General features: G+C 45.2%; 1 protein-coding gene across 4 annotated transcripts in view; it reads right to left on the reverse strand.

Moving 5' to 3' along the window:
• The window catches only part of LOC115116179 (zinc finger protein 609-like), a 98,279-nt gene that overhangs the window by 31,659 nt on the left and 44,045 nt on the right, over window positions 1-22,575 (reverse strand). For all 4 annotated transcript variants that reach the window (XM_065012324.1, XM_065012322.1, XM_065012325.1 and 1 more), the window contains one exon: window positions 2,401-2,623. In XM_065012324.1, coding sequence (XP_064868396.1) covers window positions 2,401-2,623 — 223 coding nt within the window. The remainder of the gene's footprint in view (window positions 1-2,400; window positions 2,624-22,575) is intronic.

Raw genomic sequence — 22,575 nt, forward strand, 5'->3', positions numbered from 1 at the left:
AGATGATTGTGGACTTCAGGAAACAGCAGAGGGAGCACCCCCCTATCCACAGACGGGACAGTAGTGGAGAGGGTAGCCAGTTTTAAGTTCCTCGGCGTACACATCACGGACAAACTGAATTGGTCCACCCACACAGACAGCGTTGTGAAGAAGGCGCAGCAGCGCCTCTTCAACATCGGGAGGCTGAAGAAATTCGGGTTGTCACCAAAAGCACTCAAACTTCTACAGATGCACAATCGAGAGCATCCTGTCGGGCTGTATCACCGCCTGGTACGGCAACTGCTCCACCCACAACCGTAAGGCTCTCCAGAGGGTAGTGAGGTCTGCACAACGCATCCCCGGGGGCAAACTACCTGCCCTCCAGGACACCTACACCACCCGATGTCACAGGAAGGCCATAAAGAAAATCAAGGACAACAACCACCCGAGCCACTGCCTGTTCACCCCACTACCATCCAGAAGGCAAGGCCAGTACAGGTGCATCAAAGCAGGGACCGAGAGACTGAAAAACAGCTTCTATCTCAAGGCCATCAGACTGTTAAACAGCCACCACTAACATTGAGTGGCTGCTGCCAATACACTGACTCAACTCCAGCCACTTTAATAATGGGAATTGATGGAAATTATATCACTAGCCACTTTAAACAATGTTACTTAATATAATGTTTACATACCCTACATTACTCATCTCATATGTATATGTATATACTGTACTCTATATCATCTACTGCATCTTTATTTAATACATATATCACTAGCCACTTTAAACTATGCCACTTTGTTTACATACCCTACATTACTCATCTCATATGTATATACTGTACTCGATACCATCTACTGCATCTTGCCTATGCCGTTCTGTACCATCACTCATTCATATATCTTTATGTACATATTCTTTATCCCTTTACACTTGTGTGTATAAGGTAGTAGTTTTGGAATTGTTAGGTTAGATTACTTGTTGGTTATTACTGCATTGTCGGAACTAGAAGCACAAGCATTTCGCTACACTCGCATTAACATCTTATAACCATGTGTATGTGACAAATAAATTTGATTTGAAACAGCACCCAGGGAGAGCGAACCAAACAGCACTCATAGTAGGTGCTGGCTTGCAGCTACAGATATGTCACTAACAGATGTTGTAGCCTTGTCTGGAGCTTCCTCCTCATCTTCCCAACAACCTCCCTGACCCGGCAGTCGCTTTCTCTTCCCTTGCTGGGAGACCGAGTCAGGGGGCAGCTGGCTGTGTCCTCTCCCTGAGGCTGGAGCCGCCATGGAGGACTGGGATGAATAAGACCCAGTGCCCACGGCTGGAGCCACCATGGAGGACTGGGATGAATAAGACCCAGTGCCCACGGCTGGAGCCGCCATGGAGGACTGGGATGAATAAGACCCAGTGCCCACGGCTGGAGCCACCATGGAGGACTGGGATGAATAAGACCCAGTGCCCACGGCTGGAGCCGCCATGGAGGACTGGGATGAATAAGACCCAGTGCCCACGGCTGAAGCCGCCATGGAGGACTGGGAATGTTGATGAGGCGGCGGCCTTTATATTCAGTGGCTCAGAACAAGCGCATCGAAGGGCGCACTGACTGTGGCTGTGTGGGCGATTTGTACCCAGCATGCCTACCGAGCGATTGAACATGCACCGCTTTGAAGATTAGGTGTTTGCATTATTTTGCATGTGTGACAGAAGATTAGGGGAAGTTATTCAGGCCCTGTAAACTGGGTCTGCTGGTGATACACATTTCAAATGAAATGAATGTATTGCATGTGTGTGATCAAAGAAGTAGCATTTCACTCAGACCGACGTTGTGGGAGAGTTGCCAATGGCCTACTACCCATCAGGCAGAGTTGAAAAGAAGTCTGGCTTCATGTAGCCAGGGGTTCTGTTGAGTATGGATATTAATAAATCATTAAGGCCATCCAGGAACTGCCCATCTTTCTATCCAAGAAGATCCCATCTACCTGCCAAGTGCCAACTACTGCTAAAATTGGCCGAATTGTGTAACATGGAATGTAAAGAGGCCAAATCCGCCCACAGTTGTGTGATTTCATTGACTGAAAGCAGCTTCACCAGTCATGGTTTGAGTCAGGAGACCTTCAATAGGTCAGTCTTTGCAGCATAACATGAACCTTTAGGCAAATTCCTGAGAAAGCTAGTGGGACAATAATAACAACAGACCTTGAACTTTGACTTCAGTGGAAGGCTTGAATGAGCCAATGTTAGAGGTGATGCACTTGTGCGTCTTTACCCGTGGGCAGAGTAAAACAAGTGCTTTCTGTTATCTTCAAGGCCCAGACTGAACAAAACATGTTGAGGCCCAATACAACACAGCTGTTCTGTCTGTTCAAAAGGAACACCAGCTATGCAGTGGCTAATGTTAGCCTACTCACCGTCTTCGGTCTCTTGCCACACAATGCCCTCCAGGTTGACGCTAGTCCCGGGCTCGCAGGGACCAAGGCAATCGGGCTCCGTGGCCAGGGACGCGTCTGATGTGTTGGACGCTACCGAGCGCGTGCGCACCATTATCTGCTCGCACGGGGACGCGATGTTGTCGCCCACGGCGGCCAGGAGGTGGAGGGCGGGAGGGGCCGGTGTGGAGACAGGAGATTCCATCTGCAAGAGAGAAGGGGGAAGACACACGAGACACATCACTTAAAAAGCTCTGTATACAGCAGCAGATACTGTGTGGGAGGGGATGCCACAGAGAGGAAGTGAGTCTCAACGCATGGGAGACATCCAGGAATGCCAGTAAGGCCTTGATGTAAACTGATGCCTTGATTAGTCAAAGGGTGGTTGTTGTGTGGACTTGGCCCCTCTCTCTCCTTCCTCTCTCTGCTCCACCACCATGATTAGCAGACAGGAAGGCATTGAACTGCTTCAATCCCAACCACTGGCGGTCAGAGAAGGAGCGAGAGACTGTGTTAAGCACTCTCCCTTCTCTGGTCTCCCTCTCCTCTCTCCCGCTCTCGTCTTGCCACACAGATCTGACACCACATCATATCATGGACTGATCATCACTCATTCAGCGAGATCTGACACCGCATCATCGCATGGACTGATCATCACTAATTCAGCCAGATCTGACACCGCATCATCGCATGGACTGATCATCACTAATTCAGCCAGATCTGACACTGCATCATCGCATGGACTGATCATCACTAATCCAGTCAGATCTGACACCGCATCATCGCATGGACTGATCATCACTAATCCAGTCAGATCTGACACCGCATCATCACGTGGACTGATCATCACTAATCCAGTCAGATCTGACACCGCATCATCGCATGGACTGATCATCACTAATCCAGCCAGATCTGACACCGCATGATGCGTCATATCATGGACTGATCATCACTAATTCAGCCAGATCTGACACCGCATCATCTCATGGACTGATCGTCACTAATTCAGCCAGATCTCTGACACCACATCATCTCATGGACTCGCTCCCCAATTCCCTCAATGAAAGACTTGGTTGTGGTGAAGGAACAGGCGGCGAGGGACAGTAATTGATTGAGGCACTATGACGGTACAGGGAATAGGGAGACGGTGTGTGTGCATCAGAGAGAGAGAGATACTGGCTGATTTAAGCTCCATGGTGACACTGAGCTCAGTGCTCATTAATTCAAGGCAGTCAACATTAGAGTGCTTCAAAATGATTAGCTCTGATCTGCGTGAGGAACAGGGCACAGCCAAACACTGTGCATTAATTGGGCATAAACCACTCCCTGCTCCATTTTTTTTTTTTTTTGCAAATGCAGGATCCAATTAGGCTTGAGTAAATAACAATTGACATGCAGCTTATAGGCCTATTGACCGCATGAATAATGTTTAAATACAACAATTTGCCTGCCACCACTTTTATGCATTTCCATGTAAAAGGACCCATGAGAATCAACATGAGAAGTTCATAGGAGCATATTAAACTGGGTGTAGAATGAAAGCTAAGAGTGCATCTTTTGGGGAAATTAAGGATAGATACATTTTTCAACCAAACTCAATCCCAATTTTTGGGGGGCAGAAGTAAAAGGCTTTGATTTGTCGATAAACATCTACCAGAAAACGTCTTAAGGTATCAGAAATACATAAAACCACAATAACGTTGACGTAAACACCACAGCAAACTAATATCACATTTTTCATTTGAGAAATGTTATACTTTCTGTAAGTTTAAGAAATATTGCTTTCTGCCTTGTGATTCCATTACCTAAAACCCAGATATCTTTCAAACATTTTTGTAATTTCTCTCATGAGGAGGATGAGAGTTTACTCAACAAACTGGATGCAGTCCATCACAGTGCCATCCGTTTTGTCACTAAAGCCCCATACACTACCCACCATTGCGACCTGTTCGCTCTCGTTGGTTGGCCCTCGCTTCATATTCGTCGCCAAACCCACTGTCTACAGGTTATCCAACCCCACTGTCTACAGGTTATCCAAACCCCACTGTCTACAGGTTATCCAAACCCCACTGTCTACAGGTTATCCAAACCCCACTGTCTACAGGTTATCCAAACCCCACTGTCTACAGGTTATCCAAACCCCACTGTCTACAGGTTATCCAAACCCCACTGTCTACAGGTTATCCAAACCCCACTGTCTACAGGTTATCCAAACCCCACTGTCTACAGGTTATCCAAACCCCCCCACTGTCTACAGGTTATCCAACCCCACTGTCGGGTTATCCAACCCCACAGGTTATCCAACCCCAACAGGTTATCAAACCCCACTGTCTACAGGTTATTCCAACCCCACTGTCTACGGGTTATCCAACCCCACTGTCTACAGGTTATCCAACCCCACTGTCTACAGGTTATCCAACCCCACTGTCTACAGGTTATCCAACCCCACTGTCTACAGGTTATCCAACCCCACTGTCTACAGGTTATCCAACCCCACTGTCTACAGGTTATCCAACCCCACTGTCTACAGGTTATCCAACCCCACTGTCTACAGGTTATCCAAACCCACTGGCTACAGCCGAAATAAATTCTTCAGAGTTCAAGTAACAGACACATCTCAATAGTAACTGTTCAGAGGAGACTGTGTGAATCAGGCCTCCATGGTCGAATTGCTGCAGAGAAACCACTACTAAAGTGGAAGAGAAGAAGAGACTTGCTTGGATCAAGAATCACGAGCAATGGACATTAGACCGGTGGAAATCTGTCCTTTGGTCTGATGAGTCCAAATTCTTTGATTTTTGCTTCCAACCGCTGTGTCTTTGTGAGACGCAGAGAAGGTGAACGGATGATCTCTGCATGTGTGGTTCCCACCGTGAAGCATGGAGGAGGTGTGATGGGGCTTTGCTGGTGACAGTCTGATTTATTTAGAATTCAAGGCACACAATCAGCATGGCTACCACAGCATACTGCATCAATACACCATCCCATCTGGTTTGTGCTTAGTGGGACTATTTGTTTTCCACAGGACAATGACCCAAAACACACCTCCAGGCTGTGTAAGGGCTATTTGACCAAAAAGGAGAGTGATGGAGTGCTGCATCAGATGACCTAGCCTCCACAATCACCCGACCTCAAGCCAATTGAGATGGTTTGAGATGAGTTGGACCACAGAGTGAAGTTAAAGCAGCCAACAAGTCCTCAGCATATGTGGGAACTCCTTCAAGACTTTTGGAAAAGCATTCCTCATGAAGCTGGTTAACCTCACTAGGGTAGGGGGCACTATTTTCACCTCCGGATGAAAAGCGCGCCCAAAGTAAACTGTCTGCTACTCAGGCCCAGAAGCTAAGATATGCATATAATTAGTCGATTTGGATAGAAAACACTCAAGTTTCTAAAACTGTTAAAATAATGTCTATGAGTACAACAGAACTGAAATGGCAGGCGAAATCCTGAGAAAAATCCATCCAGGAAGTAGGATTTTTTAAATGTTTGTAGTTTTCCATTGACTGCCTATACAGATTCCATTGACTTAGGACTCAAATTGCACTTCCTATGGCTTCTAAAGATTGTTGACATCTAGTGGAAATTGTTTCAGGCTTGTATTCTGAAAAATGAGTGAGTAAGACCACTGAATGAGTGGACACTGCAGTGTCCCAGAGGTTTTTCCATGCACACGACCAAGAGCACGCCTTTCTTGATTTCCTTTTATATTGACGAAGCTTTTGTCTGGTTGAAATATTGATTATTATGACTAAAAACAACCTGAGGATTGATTATAAACATCGTTTGACATGCTTCTACGAACTTTACTGATACTTTTAGGATTTTTCGTCTGCCTGTTTTGACTACCTTTGAGCCTGTGGATTACTGAACAAAACGGAGGTTTTTGGATATAAAGAGTGTCACGAGAATTTTTATCCCAATGTTCTAACTGAACTATTTTATAGCTTTGACCAATTCACAGAGGTTGTAAGGCTCTGGTTAATGAAGAATTAGACAAAGTCCCAGTCTGCAATAGATCAATCCTTTATTTAGAGAGTGCTCTGCCCTCCAAGTGCAGAGCGAACCTTTTTATACACACACAAGTTTCTTATCATAGGCTACTCCCTGCTTAGGCAGGCAGAATTTTTCCCACTATCCCCATACATAGTTCTCGTCTCATAGTTGCTCCCTGCTTGCATAGCTACAAAAGAATACAATGCCCTAGTTATAATTCTTACACACATCAGATTATATTCTTATGATTCTAACACATTTCACACAGTTACAGTTTCAGGGTGGAACACTTTAGTCATTATCTTAAACATACAAATTATTCTATCAAAGAGGGACTTTATCGAACAAAACAAACATTTATTGAGTAAATGGGAGTCTTGTGAGTGCAACCATATGAAGACCAAAGGTAAGTGATACATTTTATCGCCATTTTGACTTGTCTAACTCCTCTACTTGGTTGGTAACTGTTTGTAATGATTTGTCTGCTGGGCGCTGTTCTCAGATAATCGCATGGTATGCTTTCGCCATAAAGCCTTTTTGAAATCTGACAACGGTTGGATTAACAAGAAGTTAATCTTTAAACCGATGTATAACACTAGTATGTTTTATGAATTTTTATAATGAGTATTTCTGTTTTTGAATTTGGCACTCTGCAATTTCACTGGATGTTGGCCAGGTGGGACGCTACCGTCCCACGCCCTAGAGAGGTTAAGAGAATGCCAAGAGAGTGCAATGCTGTTATCAAGGCAAAGGGTGGCTACTTTGAAGAAACTCTAATATAAAATATATTTTGATTTGTTTAATACTTTTTTGGTTACTACATGATTCCATATGTGTTATTTCGTAGTTTGGGTCTTCCCTATTATTCTACAATGTAGAAAATAGTAAAAAAGAAAAACCCTTGAATGAGTAGTTGTCCAAACTTTAACCCGGAACCGTGTGACAGAATGGAGCCCGAATACTCAGAATAACATCATTCCAGTTTGATCTGTAGGTATATTTGTGGGGAGACAATATATGTACATTATTTCTCCTGTAAAATATATGAATCTTTCCAAATGGCTTTTGAAATGCGCTTGAAAGGCCATTTCTCCCTACTAGCCTCCGAAAGGTATTTGTTCACTCCCTAGGAGAGAGGAGCTAGCAAATCAATGTGGCGGCGAGCTGCGGTGAGAGGGGCCTAATGACATCGTAATCACTCTGTGTCAGTTTATGATGCATGACGTGGCCAAACTGTGGCTGCAGTGTGCTGAGTGAATGGGACAGGACAGGTAATCAGCCTGCTGTCAACCTGTTCTGTTCCTGGGCCTTATGGAGACACAGTGAGCCAGCAGACAAGCCTACACAAAGAACCCTATCCTCAAAGTGAAAGCCATGTAAAGACAGACGCAAACTGAACAGAACACAACTCTTCTAATGCACTTTGCTTCTCAAACCACGTTTCCAGACAGGCATTACAGAAGTTGGCTAGTCCTGCAACTTTCTGCAGAATAATATTGTTTTCTACACTGCAGTCCGCTCATTGCTCATTCTTGATTTCTAGATCGGCTAGATGGAAAGTAAATAAAACAAGCGGGCTACAGAGGGCTAAAATAAACTACCCTGGAAAGAATCGGCCGCTCTTCCTCGATCATATTTCCTTTGTAAATTGGAGGCAAGTATGATCACAAGTTGGGCTGTGACTCATTTTACGGCCTCCTTTAGATCCCTGGGAAATTAATGAGGCCGTTGTGGTGGCATGGAAACAACATTAGAAACAACAGGGTGAAGATGACAGGTTAAGTGTCCAGGAAGTGCTGAATTAAAAGGATTCCCCAGATGGCAACCACTAAGCATCAGTAGGAGAGGTATTTTGTTCACCACAAGGTCTCAGAGAGCTCCTTTAAGATGCTGGGAGCTGAGGCCTCAACAGAATCTCCTTTAAGACGCTGGGTGCTGGGGTCTCAGAGTCTGTTGGAGTGTAAATCATGTCTAAGAAATTCTATAGGGATTTTAATACTGGAGTAAATGTTCTCATGTTCACAGTGGATTAACCTAGCCAACCTCTATTCACCATGCCTGTCCAAGAATATAAAAAACCATGATAAATGACCTGATACATTTAGACTACTTTCATTGATAAGTTGCTTCATGTATTGAATGACTAAGGAGAATGAAATGGAAAGGACGTCCTCCTGAACCAGAGGCGCAGGGAAACGACAAGAAATGACTAACTCTATTTCTAGGTTCCCTCATACACAAAACAACAAACACTTTCATTCCGTGGCAGGCTGTACACACACACAGTGAAGTGCTTGTCCATTCTGGGGTTCCAAAAGCCGCATGCTGAGGAAAGGACAAAACTGATAGATTAAACAAGTCTCTGCCTCACCACTCAGCCAACACTGAATTGAGTAGCTTTACCCTCCCACAGGATTTACAGTCTGGTTTATAAAAACTCCCCCAAACCACAATGTTTGAGAGGTTTCTGCAGTGTCACGCGAGCCCTCCCTTCAAAAACAGCCCCATGCCAATTTCTTGAGAAAGCCACAATGGCTAAGAAAGATGTTTAGCTGAGTGAAAGGATTTTGAATGGATTGGGGAGTGATGTAGAGCATACCAAGTTGCTGACAGAATGACTAAATGTATTAGATTGAGAGGAAAATCTTTGCATGGATTTTCAGTTCATCTTCTCACAGTAATTTTCCGACTGGGGATGCTGCTGCACTTTTTGCCGAACATAAACCTTGGCTTCAATTTGTTTATTGGAATGTGGATTTAGAAACTGAGCTTATGGCTAGGGCAAGGATTACAAAGGGATTTACACTGTAAATATCAACACACCTGTCTGGGTTGCTCCTCCCCATTCTATAGGCAGAAACTCAAAACAGGAAGTACCTGTGCTAAAGTCTATTCAAAGCTGGTCTGACCAATCGGAATCCATGCTTCAAGACTATTTTCACGCGGACTGGTACATGTGTTGCCTCAGAATAATATTGACGTATACACCGACACAGTGACTTGGTTCATCAGGAAGTGTACAGGGGATGTTGTTCCCACTGTGACAATTAAAACCTATCCAAACCACAAACTGTGGCTAGGTGGCAGTATTCATGCAAAACTGAAAGCGCGAACCACCGCATTTAACCATGACAAAGTGACTGGGAATATGATCGAACACAAAACAGTCCAGCTATGCCCTCCGTAAGGCAATCAAACACGTCAGTACAGCGACAAAGTGGGGTCGCATTTTAACAAAAGGCTAAGCTGTGTCTCAATATATTTCACTTGTGATTTTCATGAATAGGAATATTTTCTAGGAAGTTATGTCCGTTGCGTTATGCTAATTAGTGTCAGTCGATGATTACGCTCCCCTCATGCAGGATGGGGAGTCACTAGAGGTTAACGGCTCAGTCACGAGACTCCAGAGAATCACAGATCATCAAGAGAAAACCAGCTCCCGGACAAGCTTAACTCCTTTTTCTCCCCAATTTCATGTTATCCAATTGGTAGTTACAGTCTTGTCCCATCGCTACAACTCCCGTACGGACTCGAGAGAGGCAAAGGTCGAGAGCCATGCGTCCTCCGAAACACGACCCCTGCTTCTTGTGACAATGTTTGCTTAACCCGGAAGCCAGCCGCACCAATGTGTCGGAGGAAAAACCGTACAACTGGCGACCGAGTCAACGTGCACTGCGCCCAGCCCGCCACAGGAGTCACTAGAGCGCGATGGGACAAGGACAACTGGGCCGGCCAAACCCTCCCCTAACCCGGACTACGCTGAGCCAAATTGTGCACCACCTTATGGGTCTCCCGGTCACGGCCGGCTGCGACATTCTGGGATCGAACCAGGATCTGTAGTGACACAGCTAGCATTGTGATGCAGTGCCTTAGATCGCTGCACCACTCGGGAGGCCCGTGAGTAAGGCGTGCTAACCCTCACAAGGCTGCCGGTCCAGACAGCATCCCTTGCCGCGTCCTCCAGCTGGCTGGAGTGTTTACGGACCTATTCAATCGCTCCCTATCCCAGTCTGCGGTCCCCACTTGCTTCAAGATGTCCACCATTGTTCCTGTACCCAAGAAAGCGAAGGTAAGTGAACTAAATGACCGTAGCACTCACTTCTGTCATCTGTGACGACCCTCCCACTCTGTCTGCCGAATTCTCACTCTTTGCTCTTGTATTCCTTAGTAGGATGTTAGTGGGCAGAGCCGGGAGGGTCATCAGCGAAATGGGACACACCTGGGCTTGGGTGTGTCCCAGGATAAATGCACCTCTTCCCCATTCATTGGGGAGACTCTCTCCATGCAGACAGACAGATTTTGGTTGTGGCATTTTTGTGGCTATTTGGCTTGTTTGCGTTGACACCTTTAAACACCCCTCATCACATGTATACACGCGACCACTCACACTACTAATTACTGACTACACACACACACACACACACACCACACACACACACACACACACACACACACCATTGTTAATTGTATTTACTTTACTTCAGTTAATAAATATATTTTGTTATTCTTTATCTTCATGTTGTCTCCCTTTTTGTTACGGGCTTTGAGCCGGTTCGTGACACATCATGAAGTACTTTTGAGAGGCTAGTTAAGGATCATATCGCCTCCACCTTACCCGACACCCTGCAATTTGCATACCACCCAAACAGATCCACAGATGATGCAATCGGCATCTCACGGCCCTATCCCATCTGGACAAGAGGAACACCTACGTAAGAATGCTGTTCATTGACTGGAGCTCAGCCATCAATATGCTGCAGTGTGTTACGCTGCAGTATCATATCAGTAGATCCACCCCATGACAAAGGTTGAGTAAGTAGGATCCACCCCATGACAAAGGTGAGTAAGTAGGATCCACCCAATGACAAAGGTTGAGTAAGTAGGATCCACCCCATGACAAAGGTTGAGTAAGTAGGATCCACCCCATGATAAAGGTTGAGTAAGTAGGATCCACCAGTACAGAAGAGTAGGCTATGCTTTCTGGAAACAACGTAGGCGTACTTCTAGATTGACAGGTTGAGATATCCCAGATGCATCAACTGGCTGTAAATTCATTTGAACCCCAAATTGAATCAACTTAGCTACAGTACAAACTCATCCAGAGATACAACAGTGACAAAACACAAAGACAAGCCCAAGCTTTGTTTGTCAGAGGGAACAATTAGTGTTTTGGAAAAGGGAGTAGTTTACCTAATCTTTATCTCATTTAGCAAAACCTCAGCGCTTGCCTTGGACCAGATGGGTTCTCTTTTGTGGATCGAATAACCGTATCAGAACGGCAAAATCAGATAGTCCTCTGAAAGGAATAACAACGCAAGCTGAATCAAATCAGGCTGTTTGGACTGGAAGGCAAGCTCTGTGTTAAAGCGTCCCAGTAATGGAAGGCAAGCTCTGTGTTGGAGCGTCCCAGTAATGAAAGGTAAGCTCTGTGTTGGAGCGTCCCAGTAATGAAGGCAAGCTCTGTGTTGAAGCGTCCCAGTAATGAAGGCAAGCTCTGTGTTGGAGCGTCCCAGTAATGGAAGGCAAGCTCTGTGTTGGATCGTCCCAGTAATGAAGGCAAGCTCTGTGTTGGAGCCTCCCAGTAATGGAAGGCAAGCTCTGTGTTAAAGCGTCCCAGTAATGGAAGGCAAGCTCTGTGTTGGAGCGTCCCAGTAATGAAGGCACGCTCTGTGTTGGAGCGTCCCAGTAATGAAGGCAAGCTCTGTGTTGGAGCGTCCCAGTAATGAAGGCAAGCTCTGTGTTGGAGCGTCCCAGTAATGAAGGCAAGCTCTGTGTTGGAGCGTCCCAGTAATGAAGGCAAGCTCTGTGTTGGAGCGTCCCAGTAATGAAGGCAAGCTCTGTGTTGGAGCGTCCCAGTAATGAAGGCAAGCTCAGCGTCCCAGTAATGAAGGCAAGCTCTGTGTTGGAGCGTCCCAGTAATGAAGGCAAGCTCTGTGTTGGAGCGTCCCAGTAATGAAGGCAAGCTCTGTGTTGGGGCGTCCCAGTAATGAAGGCAAGCTCTGTGTTGGAGCGTCCCAGTAATGAAGGCAAGCTCTGTGTTGGAGCGTCCTAGTAATGGAAGGTAAGCTCTGTGTTGGGGCGTCCCAGTAATGAAGGCAAGCTCTGTGTTGGAGCGTCCCAGTAATGAAGGCAAGCTCTGTGTTGGAGCGTCCCAGTAATGGAAGGCAAGCTCTGTGTTGGAGCGTCCCAGTAATGGAAGGTAAGCTCTGTGTTAGAGCGTCCCAGTAATGGAAGGTAAGCTCTGTGTTGGAGCGTCCCAGTAATTAGTAATTTGCTTACACTCAGGGACATAAATATTGGGTCTAGTTTTTCTGAATGACTGATCCTACTTAAGTGTACAATAGGATGAAAAAGAATGAAACGGCAAATCCCATAGAGACAGTAACAAGGTTATCCATCAGATCCTCCTCTCCACCCTCTCCGAGTTGGGCATCTCCGGCGCGGCCCACGCTTGGATTGCGTCCTACCTGACAGGTCGCTCCTACCAGGTGGCGTGGCGAGAATCTGTCTCCTCACCACGCGCTCTCACCACTGGCGTCCCCCAGGGCTCTGTTCTAGGCCCTCTCCTATTCTCGCTATACACCAAGTCACTTGGCTCTGTCATAACCTCACATGGTCTCTCCTATCATTGCTATGCAGACGACACACAATTAATCTTCTCCTTTCCCCCTTCTGATGACCAGGTGGCGATTCGCATCTCTGCATGTCTGGCAGACATATCAGTGTGGATGACGGATCACCACCTCAAGCTGAACCTCGGCAAGACGGAGCTGCTCTTCCTCCCGGGGAAGGACTGCCCGTTCCATGATCTCGCCATCACGGTTGACAACTCCATTGTGTCCTCCTCCCAGAGCGCTAAGAGCCTTGGCGTGATCCTGGACAACACCCTGTCGTTCTCAACTAACATCAAGGCGGTGGCCCGTTCTTGTAGGTTCATGCTCTACAACATCCGCAGAGTACGACCCTGCCTCACACAGGAAGCAGCGCATCCAGGCACTTGTCATCTCCCGTCTGGATTACTGCAACTCGCTGTTGGCTGGGCTCCCTGCCTGTGCCATTAAACCCCTACAACTCATCCAGAACGCCGCAGCCCGTCTGGTGTTCAACCTTCCCAAGTTATCTCACGTCACCCCGCTCCTCCGCTCTCTCCACTGGCTTCCAGTTGAAGCTCGCATCCGCTACAAGACCATGGTGCTTGCCTACGGAGCTGTGAGGGGAACGGCACCTCAGTACCTCCAGGCTCTGATCAGGCCCTACACCCAAACAAGGGCACTGCGTTCATCCACCTCTGGCCTGCTCGCCTCCCTACCACTGAGGAAGTACAGTTCCCGCGCAGCCCAGTCAAAACTGTTCGCTGCTCTGGCCCCCCAATGGTGGAACAAACTCCCTCACGACGCCAGGACAGCGGAGTCAATCACCACCTTCCGGAGACACCTGAAACCCCACCTCTTTCAGGAATTCCTAGGATAGGATAAAGTAATCCTTCTCACCCCCCCTTAAAAGATTTAGATGCACTATTGTAAAGTGGCTGTTCCACTGGATGTCTTAAGGTGAACGCACCAATTTGTAAGTCGCTCTGGATAAGAGCGTCTGCTAAATGACTTAAATGTAAATGTAATCAACTGTAATGCCTCCTGCCCTGTTGAAACTCCGCAACAAACAACTCCAGATCTCAAACACGGCCCCCTGGCTTATGCAAAACATCAGTTACTACGAGGTATGTTGAGCATTGAACAGTCATCTGTATCCATTTTCAGCATGGGTGAGGTATGAGGAATTCAATCTTAACACCAGAGAAAGAAAGAACGAAAGCAAAGAAGAGGAAACGTGTGAGTTCTCAGAGGTAAGAGGATATGATTGATAAAGCAGGAAAGAAACTGCCCGTAGTCTTAGATAATTGCCAAACTGCATGTTTCCACTTCAGTTCTACAATTAATTTTGATGCCAGGGAAAGTGCTTTGTGGATCGGTGGCTTCCCTGGAGTCAGGCCATCAAAGGTGACGTCACCCTTCACCTGAATGACTGAGCCGTGAGAGTCCAGAGTCCCCCTCTCTGCATCATCGGCTACCAGTCAAGCACAGTGGTTCATGGAGAACAGCAGCCATGTTCCTTATTAGATTAGTCAGTAAATCTTCATGTTTACTTTAACACACAGTAGCCTAGTTTCCTGGTACAAGACAGTGGATGACAACAGCTGTGCTTGATGTTCTCTTGAAATAAAGCCATCCTGCAATCAAACGCTAATGTGAATATTGCCACACTGATTGTGTCCCTATGCTGCAGTTTCAATGAGGACACTATATCTCGGGTAAGTCATTTGATCCTCTCAAGCCATGTTAGCCTACTTAGAGATTCTCTAGTACTGCATTGATTGCGGTGACTCTTATGCAAAAGATAGACTTGGACGAGTGCACAAATCGCAGTAGCTATAGCGAACCAATGATCCTCAGAAAACTAAAAAATGGTTATACCCCTCACATTTGAGGTGACTGAAAGCCTAGTATGACAACCTTGGATGTAGCAAGCTTCCAGAGAGCTAGACTGTTTAAGGCTGCTTGACAATACTGCAGACGCTGAAGCTTCCAGACACTGCAAGAGAACTACACAGAGAATACAAAACAACCTGAAGTAGACCCATTACCACCAGCTGCTAAATGGGCACTTTCGGTTTCTAGGCAACTCTGTTTCAGCTGCTAACTGTAGGCTTTTAGGACCACACTTGTAACACTCAGAAATAAAACAGAAGAGAAACTAAGCTGTGAATTCAGTCACCCATAACCATGAACAGTAAGCCAGTTGCTCATTTCATGTAAATAACATACACAATAAATATGCTCTATGCCATATGGCTCCTTTGAATGTATAGGCCTGTGCCCAGGTTTCAAGTGGATTTTTTCTCCCAGGGATTAAATAGTCTACATCAAACAAGATGGCTGATATGGTGTTCCGGCTACTAGCCTAGATGTAAAAACATATATTACAATTCTACTTCTGACAATCTTTACAAGAACATCTCACAAGGCATACCTTCAGATCATATATTTAAAGTAACTAGAATGTAGCCTAGAAGCCAAGCAAGACAACCTAGATGAAGAAACTGTGACTAGGTGAGCCAAACAGGGGAATCTGAGATAAGAACATCTCACAAGGCATACCTTCAGATCATATATTTAAAGTAACTAGAATGTAGCCTAGAAGCCAAGCAAGACAACCTAGATGAAGAAACTGTGACTAGGTGAGCCAAACAGGGGAATCTGAGATAAGAACATCTCACAAGGCATACCTTCAGATCATATATTTAAAGTAACTAGAATGTAGCCTAGAAGCCAAGCAAGACAACCTAGATGAAGAAACTGTGACTAGGTGAGCCAAACAGGGGAATCTGAGATAAGAACATCTCACAAGGCATACCTTCAGATCATATATTTAAAGTAACTAGAATTTAGAAGCCAAGCAAGACAACCTAGATGAAGAAACTGTGACTAGGTGAGCCAAACAGGGGAATCTGAGATAAGAACATCTCACAAGGCATACCTTCAGATCATATATTTAAAGTAACTAGAATGTAGCCTAGAAGCCAACCTAGATGAAGAAACTGTGACTAGGTGAGCCAAACAGGGGAATCTGAGATAAGAACACATCAAAAAAAAAAAAACGAAACATTTTTTTTATTACCTTTATTTAACTAGGCAAGTCAGTAAAGTACACATTCTTATTTTCAATGACGGCCTAGGAACAGTGAGTTAACTGCCTTGTTCAGGGGCAGAACAACAGATGTTTACCTTGTCGGCTCAGGGATTCGATCTTGCATCCTTTCGGTTACTAGTCTAACGCTCTAACCACTAGGCTACCTGCCGCCCCACAAATATGAGATGTGAATGTACCATGTGGGCTCCCATCAATCTAACAGTCCTTAACAATGGCTTTGGGCTGCAGCTCACCTGTTACTAAGTGGAATGAAATATAGCACTTCCTTGCAAATTAAGGAGCTCTTCCTAAGCAAACAAAGACAGTGTCAACCTGACACCACCACCTACCCAATGTTGCCCAAGGCTAAAGCACAGAGGCAGGGAAGGTAAACCAGCCAGAGGAGCCACTTGAGGCAGATGTGAAGAGCTTTACCTGAAGAGACATCTGTATTCAGTGATGAAAGAACAGCAGGTGCTTCACATAGAGACACTAGATTCCTCCCTGTCCTACATGAAGTGTGAATGAGAGAGAAGGTGACCGAGGCAGACAGAAGGCCCAAGACAGTGTGTGGATAAGGGAGGTATTTTCGTTAGTCATCACATATCTCATCATCACACAGGATACGGAGACTAGTTTGAGGAATGGAAAAGCCTATCACCTGTCAGTGTGAGAAGCTCCTCAATTTTTGTAATTTTTTATTTAACCTTTATTTAACTAGGCAAGTCAGTTAAAGAACAAATTCTTATTTACGAAGACGGCATAGGAACAGTGGGTTAACTGCCTGTTCAGGGGCAGAATGATAGATTTTTACCTTGTCAGCTCAGGGATTCGATCTAGCAACCTTTCGCTTACTGGCCCAACACTAACCACTAGGCTACCTGTCGCCCCAAAAAGCTGCTACTGGAGTGAAACAGGCTTTTATAAGCCCAGTCATTGCGCAACAAATAACCATTCTAAATGCAATCCCATGTTAAACTGTTTTGATGAAACACTTTTTTTAATGTAAAAAGAGCACATTTTCATTTCTCAATCTCATTCACCATTGGAGTGTATAGGATATATTGAAGGTTAGGCAGGCATGCTATCTGGGGATCACACATCACTTTATAATGGGAACTTGAGGGCCTAGAATTATTTTCAACCTTCTTTCGTTGTCCAGAAACCAAAGGCACCATCCTAGTCATATTTATTTATTTTACCTATAACTAGGCAAGTCAGTTAAGAACAAATTCTTATTTACAATGACGGCCTACTCCGGCCAAACCCGGACGACGCTGGGCCAATTGTGCGTCGCTCTATGTGACTCCCAAACACGGCCGGATGTGATACAGCCTGGAATGGAACCAGGTACTATCTTGCACTGAGATTCAATGCCTTCGACCGAAGCACCAAATCGGGAGCAACCCATCCTAGTTGTTGCTATTGAATTCCCCTCATTCTAGGTTTCTAACAGAGAGCTTCATTGCTGTCACATACAGAACCGCTGCACTGTTTCCAACTCCTACAAACTGAATTTTGGCAAATGTTTGAAAATGACTTTTTATTAGCTACTTCATTAGGCCCTGTCAGACGATAGTCTTGCTATTGTTGAATGTTTTCATTAAGTCCAACCCTTATATACATGCATCATATTTTCTGTTGGTCACGGTATTTCATTTTTGGGGGGAAAAAAACGTACCGTTTGTTGACCGGTTAATGAGGGCTGGTTAGTCAGCAGCAGAATGTACTGACATTTACATCCATCATTTCTACCTTTAGTAGCTCTGCGTTCAGACAAACAGATTGTCTGCTCTAATGGAGACAAACTCACACAAAAGCTCATTTAAATCCCTACAAGCCTAACAGACAGGCACATCAAACAAACAATTGAGCCAAAATTCTTGCTAAACATTGAAGGCCCCGAAGTACAACACAGCTCAGCCTAAATCATAAACGGCACTGACGCCTCTGAGGCAGCTAGGTCAGGCAGAAGAGAGGGGGAAATTAGCAACCACTAATTTAGCACTTTCAACATCGACAATGAAAGATTAAACACCCAGTCTAAAAGCAGTGCCTCGTTGGGGCATCCAGACGGGCAACACATTCCTCAAGCGACTCTACTCCACCCTTATGAAAGTAGAAGAGCTTTTCATGTGAGTGAGTGAGTGAGTGAGTGAGTGAGTGAGTGAGTGAGTGAGTGAGTGAGTGGAGGCTAAGCATCTTATCTGTAGGCGGCACAACAACCAAGATAAGGTGATGGGCTTACAGCTTACCATTCAGATGTAGGCTTCCGTCAAATCAGCCGGGACTGACCATACTGTTCCACAATAAATAACCTCCTTGGGATTGTCAAAGTATTGCAATGGCTCATCGTGAAGGCCATACGTGAAGGCCATACAGCTTCTACTGTGTCCAAGGGTTGAGGAAAAACTAGGCCAGACAAATAGAAAACATTACAAATAAACTGCCATGATAACTACTTCTCCGGAATAGACCTAGTTTGATCACGCCAATCAAACATCAATTCCAACTACGGAGGTAAAATGTGCTTGACGTTCATATCTCCCTACCGGACTCTAAAGCACCGATCTGTAGCTAAGAGAGCAAGACTTGAAATAATTCCAGTTCCATGAGGTGAGGTGACCGTCTTTCTCCCTTAGCCACAACAGCATCCTGGCAATAGAATAACTCGCACCGCTTGGGGAAAGCTCATTCTAATTTGCTAACATAAACTCATTTTCAGGGAGGTGGACTGCAGCTGTACCTCCTCAGCTCTGAGATGTGTCTGGCTGGCTGGTTGGCTGGCTTGCACCCAGCAGGTGTTTTGGTACACTATTCTCTTGTCAAAGTTAGATCCAGCTTGACCCTGCCCCCCAAACCTCCCACTCTCCTCCAGCGCAGCTGGCTGTGCCTGTGCCTGGTATTGTTTGCTAGCTGTCAGGGTGGGGGGTTGGGCAGGACTGGAGTATGGTGTGGTAGGCTGGAGTCAGAGGGTATATTGTGAAGACTGGAAGCAGAGAAGGCCTCCTTCTTCCCTTAGTAGCAACTATGTACTGCTGCAGAACAAGGTGGTGGATGACTGCGTGGGAAATTGCCTGCAACCATTTACTCCCCCACTGCTATAACAGAAAGAGGAAGTATTTCCCTTGCCTAGTTCGCACGCTTGGCAGTGTGGAGTTCCATTCATAGTGCTACTGGTAGTTAAACAACAGAGAACAATGTGATTCTGCTGCTGGGCAGCCTTGGTTATAGGGCCGGGACGATACCAGTATCTTAATACTCCTTAGTATCATGGCAAGGAAACAAAACGCAAAGTGGATTTACTCTATTTAGGGAAACAACCCTAATGCTGAAAAAAAAACAATTATGTTGTCTTCCAGAGTCACATTTATTTATTTTCCAAGCTATAGCACACATTTAACATATAGCAGGTTTTTAAAAGGACCAAAGTGTTGCTTCGGGTTTTCCTTTTTGCCATGGAAAACATATTGCGATACTAATATCATTACAGCTCTTTTTCATTATCAACTAAATATTTACTGTGAATATCCAATGAATTGAGTCTGGCCTTGTTATAAGAAACACAAATGTCAATACTACCCTGACCTGTTCCAACAAAGTCCCATCTGTGTGGTGGAAAATACTGGATATTCCCTCCCCCATGCCCAGCCTCCCTCTCTGACAGAAAGTCATTACAAAACAACGGCATCGATTACAATAATAAGCCACATTCTTGTCAAGGTCACCCACTCAAGCTCAGAGAGAGAGAGAGGCTGAGTCTGGGAGCAGAAATCCAGATAAGCTGTGCTGAGCCTGGAAGGATTCTGTCTCCCCGCCCTCTCTATAGTCATAAACCTTCTCACACCAAAGGGAAAAACCTGACAACAAACCAGGCAGCCGCCATCCACTGCTCAGCAGGATGAAATCCCACCCAAACACACCCCTATCATTCCAGGACTACAAAAAGGTGATTGGGATAGCCAATGTGTAGACAAGAAGCTGAAAAACATGCAAGCTTTATGGGTAATTTGCTAACGCTAGGCCTAGGTTTGTTTACTCATTTGTGCATTATGCAACTATTTCATCTGCAAATAGTATGACATGATAAATCTCTAGTAGGAAATGAGTACAATTCCATAACAGAGAACTGATACAGTTGTTCGTATAGGCTACTCGCTATTTGCTAAGCATAGTCTGCTGTATTCCAGAGGTAATGTTATGAGTTCAGAAATCTCCATTGTCAAAACGCAGACCATCACAAAATCTGCGTTTTAAACATGTTCACCTGCGTTTTATATATAAAGTCAATAGTTTTTTGCTTCAATAGAGTGATCAGGGGAGTGGAACTATAGTTTTCCTGCAACACATTCGGCATAAAATACATACATTTTCTTCAGATGACAACAAAAGTGCAACACAAGTAAATGGGATGACAATGAAAAATCAAGGTATTTTTTGCTAAAACGATGCACGTCCATCATATTGCTAAATGTTTATTATAGAAAGAATGCAGCCAGCTACATTTCCTAATGTTTTGCTTGAAGTTAATCTGGCATTTTACCAGAGAAAAGTAGACTACACTGAGAAAAGTACCAGAGAAAAGTAGACTACACAGAAATGTACCAGAGAAAAGTAGACCAGTCAGAGCGCTGTCTGCTGATAGAATGCCATCCTACTGAAGCACAAAATGAGTCTGATGACAGCAGAAATTACAATAAGCATTTTAGATCTGCGTTTATAAAACGCATCCTTTCTTATGCGTTGAATTTTTTAAATTTATTGTTTACTTATTTGAAAAACGCAGAGGTCTACATTAACGCGACCCCGGTATTTATTCAAATACGAGAACCAAACCCCCAAATTGGTCACGTCACAGTTTCTCCCCCCATGTTATTGGAGGCTTTCACACAACACTCGAGCCTGTGAGTTTCTTCTTTGAAGCGAAGACTAAAGGCTAAACGCCTGAAGGGTTTTGTACCGTCAAATTACAACAATAAGCGGTTGGCCTTCAAGTCACTACTGGATGGATCCTACGAGGTAGTGAACTGCTAGAACACAATAGACATTTTACTAGCCCGCATATTAAAACAAGGAAAACAAGTTGTTATGCAGCCTGTGAGATTACACCAGAGACCACAACCACAAAACTATTTAGAGAGATGTTCTGCATTTGCCTGTTTCCTTTGTGCAGATGCTACTCTGTGGGTGGTGCGTCATCCAACCACAGGAACTACAAAACTCTATCCTTCAGTTGAGCATCGATGCTTTCAGAAGTTTGGTTGCATTTCTAGACAACGGTTAAAAATAATTTGCTTTCGAAAAGAAATCTGATAACAAAAATGTAATCACCCATCAACCGAAATTGCAGTCCCATAACCTTACTACATTGTGATGTAAAAATACATGTATAATTCTGGAGGCTGTTTCAGGAGCCATGGCTACAGCTACAATATTATCCACAGACAATTGTTTGTTGACTGAAAAAACAGAAAAAGCCAATGGGGTCTTCTACAGGGCAGACAGATGGGCAGATGAGCTGGGAGTGAACTACGACCTTTCGTATGGGGGTTGATCCCTGTCTGCAGACAGGATAGACACACTAACAGTCCCCTGTTCTCTCACACAGACTGCATCCTGTTTCTCTGACGAACCTCTTCTGTTGGGCGTCTCACAACGGTTCTATTGAGCCATGTCTAGGCCTCAAGCTTGATGGATGGTGATGTGCACTATACTGCAAAGAGCAGTTCCTGGGCTATGACATTACAGGATATAGTAGAAACACACACACTGCACCAAAGGCCATAGAGCAGTGGTGTCAAACTCATTCCACAATTAAGACCTGGACAACCAGATGACGGGAGTTCCTTACTAATTAGTGACCGTAAAACATCAATCAAGTACAAGGGTGGAGTGAAAACCGGCATACACTCGGCACTCCGTGGAATGTGTTTGACACATGTGTCGTAGAGTAATGAGCAGAATCACAGTAGGTGGTAGTCTGCTGCAAGCATCATTCCATACTGATTAAACAGGCTACTGCTTACTACTAGTACTGTTCTACATGGAGGAGGTAGAAACATGGAGGAGGAAGAAACATGGAGGAGGAAGAAACATGGAGGAAGAAGGGAAGGGGCAGATGTGTTTGAATTCCTGTGCCAATAAAGCCACGCCAAATCTGACAAACCATGACGCTCCTAAATCTAGCCTAGTGTAATCTGCCTGTCAAGGTTTTTCAGGGAGATACTATGGACTACGGTGTAACAACAAACGATAAGGGCACAGCTGTGATCCCAGACGGAGGCCCCCGAAATCCCCAAGACACTTTCTTAATCAGAAGACGTGCAGAGAGACGTGTGGGTCGACCACAGCGAGCGACCACTGGTAGGACGTGCAGAGAGACGTGTGGGTCGACCACAGCGCGCGACCACTAGTAGGACGTGCAGAGAGACGTGTGGGTCGACCACAGTGAGCGACCACTGGTAGGACGTGCAG

Source organism: Oncorhynchus nerka, linkage group LG27, assembly GCF_034236695.1.
Source record: "Oncorhynchus nerka isolate Pitt River linkage group LG27, Oner_Uvic_2.0, whole genome shotgun sequence".
Classification (NCBI taxonomy): Eukaryota; Metazoa; Chordata; class Actinopteri; order Salmoniformes; family Salmonidae; genus Oncorhynchus; species Oncorhynchus nerka.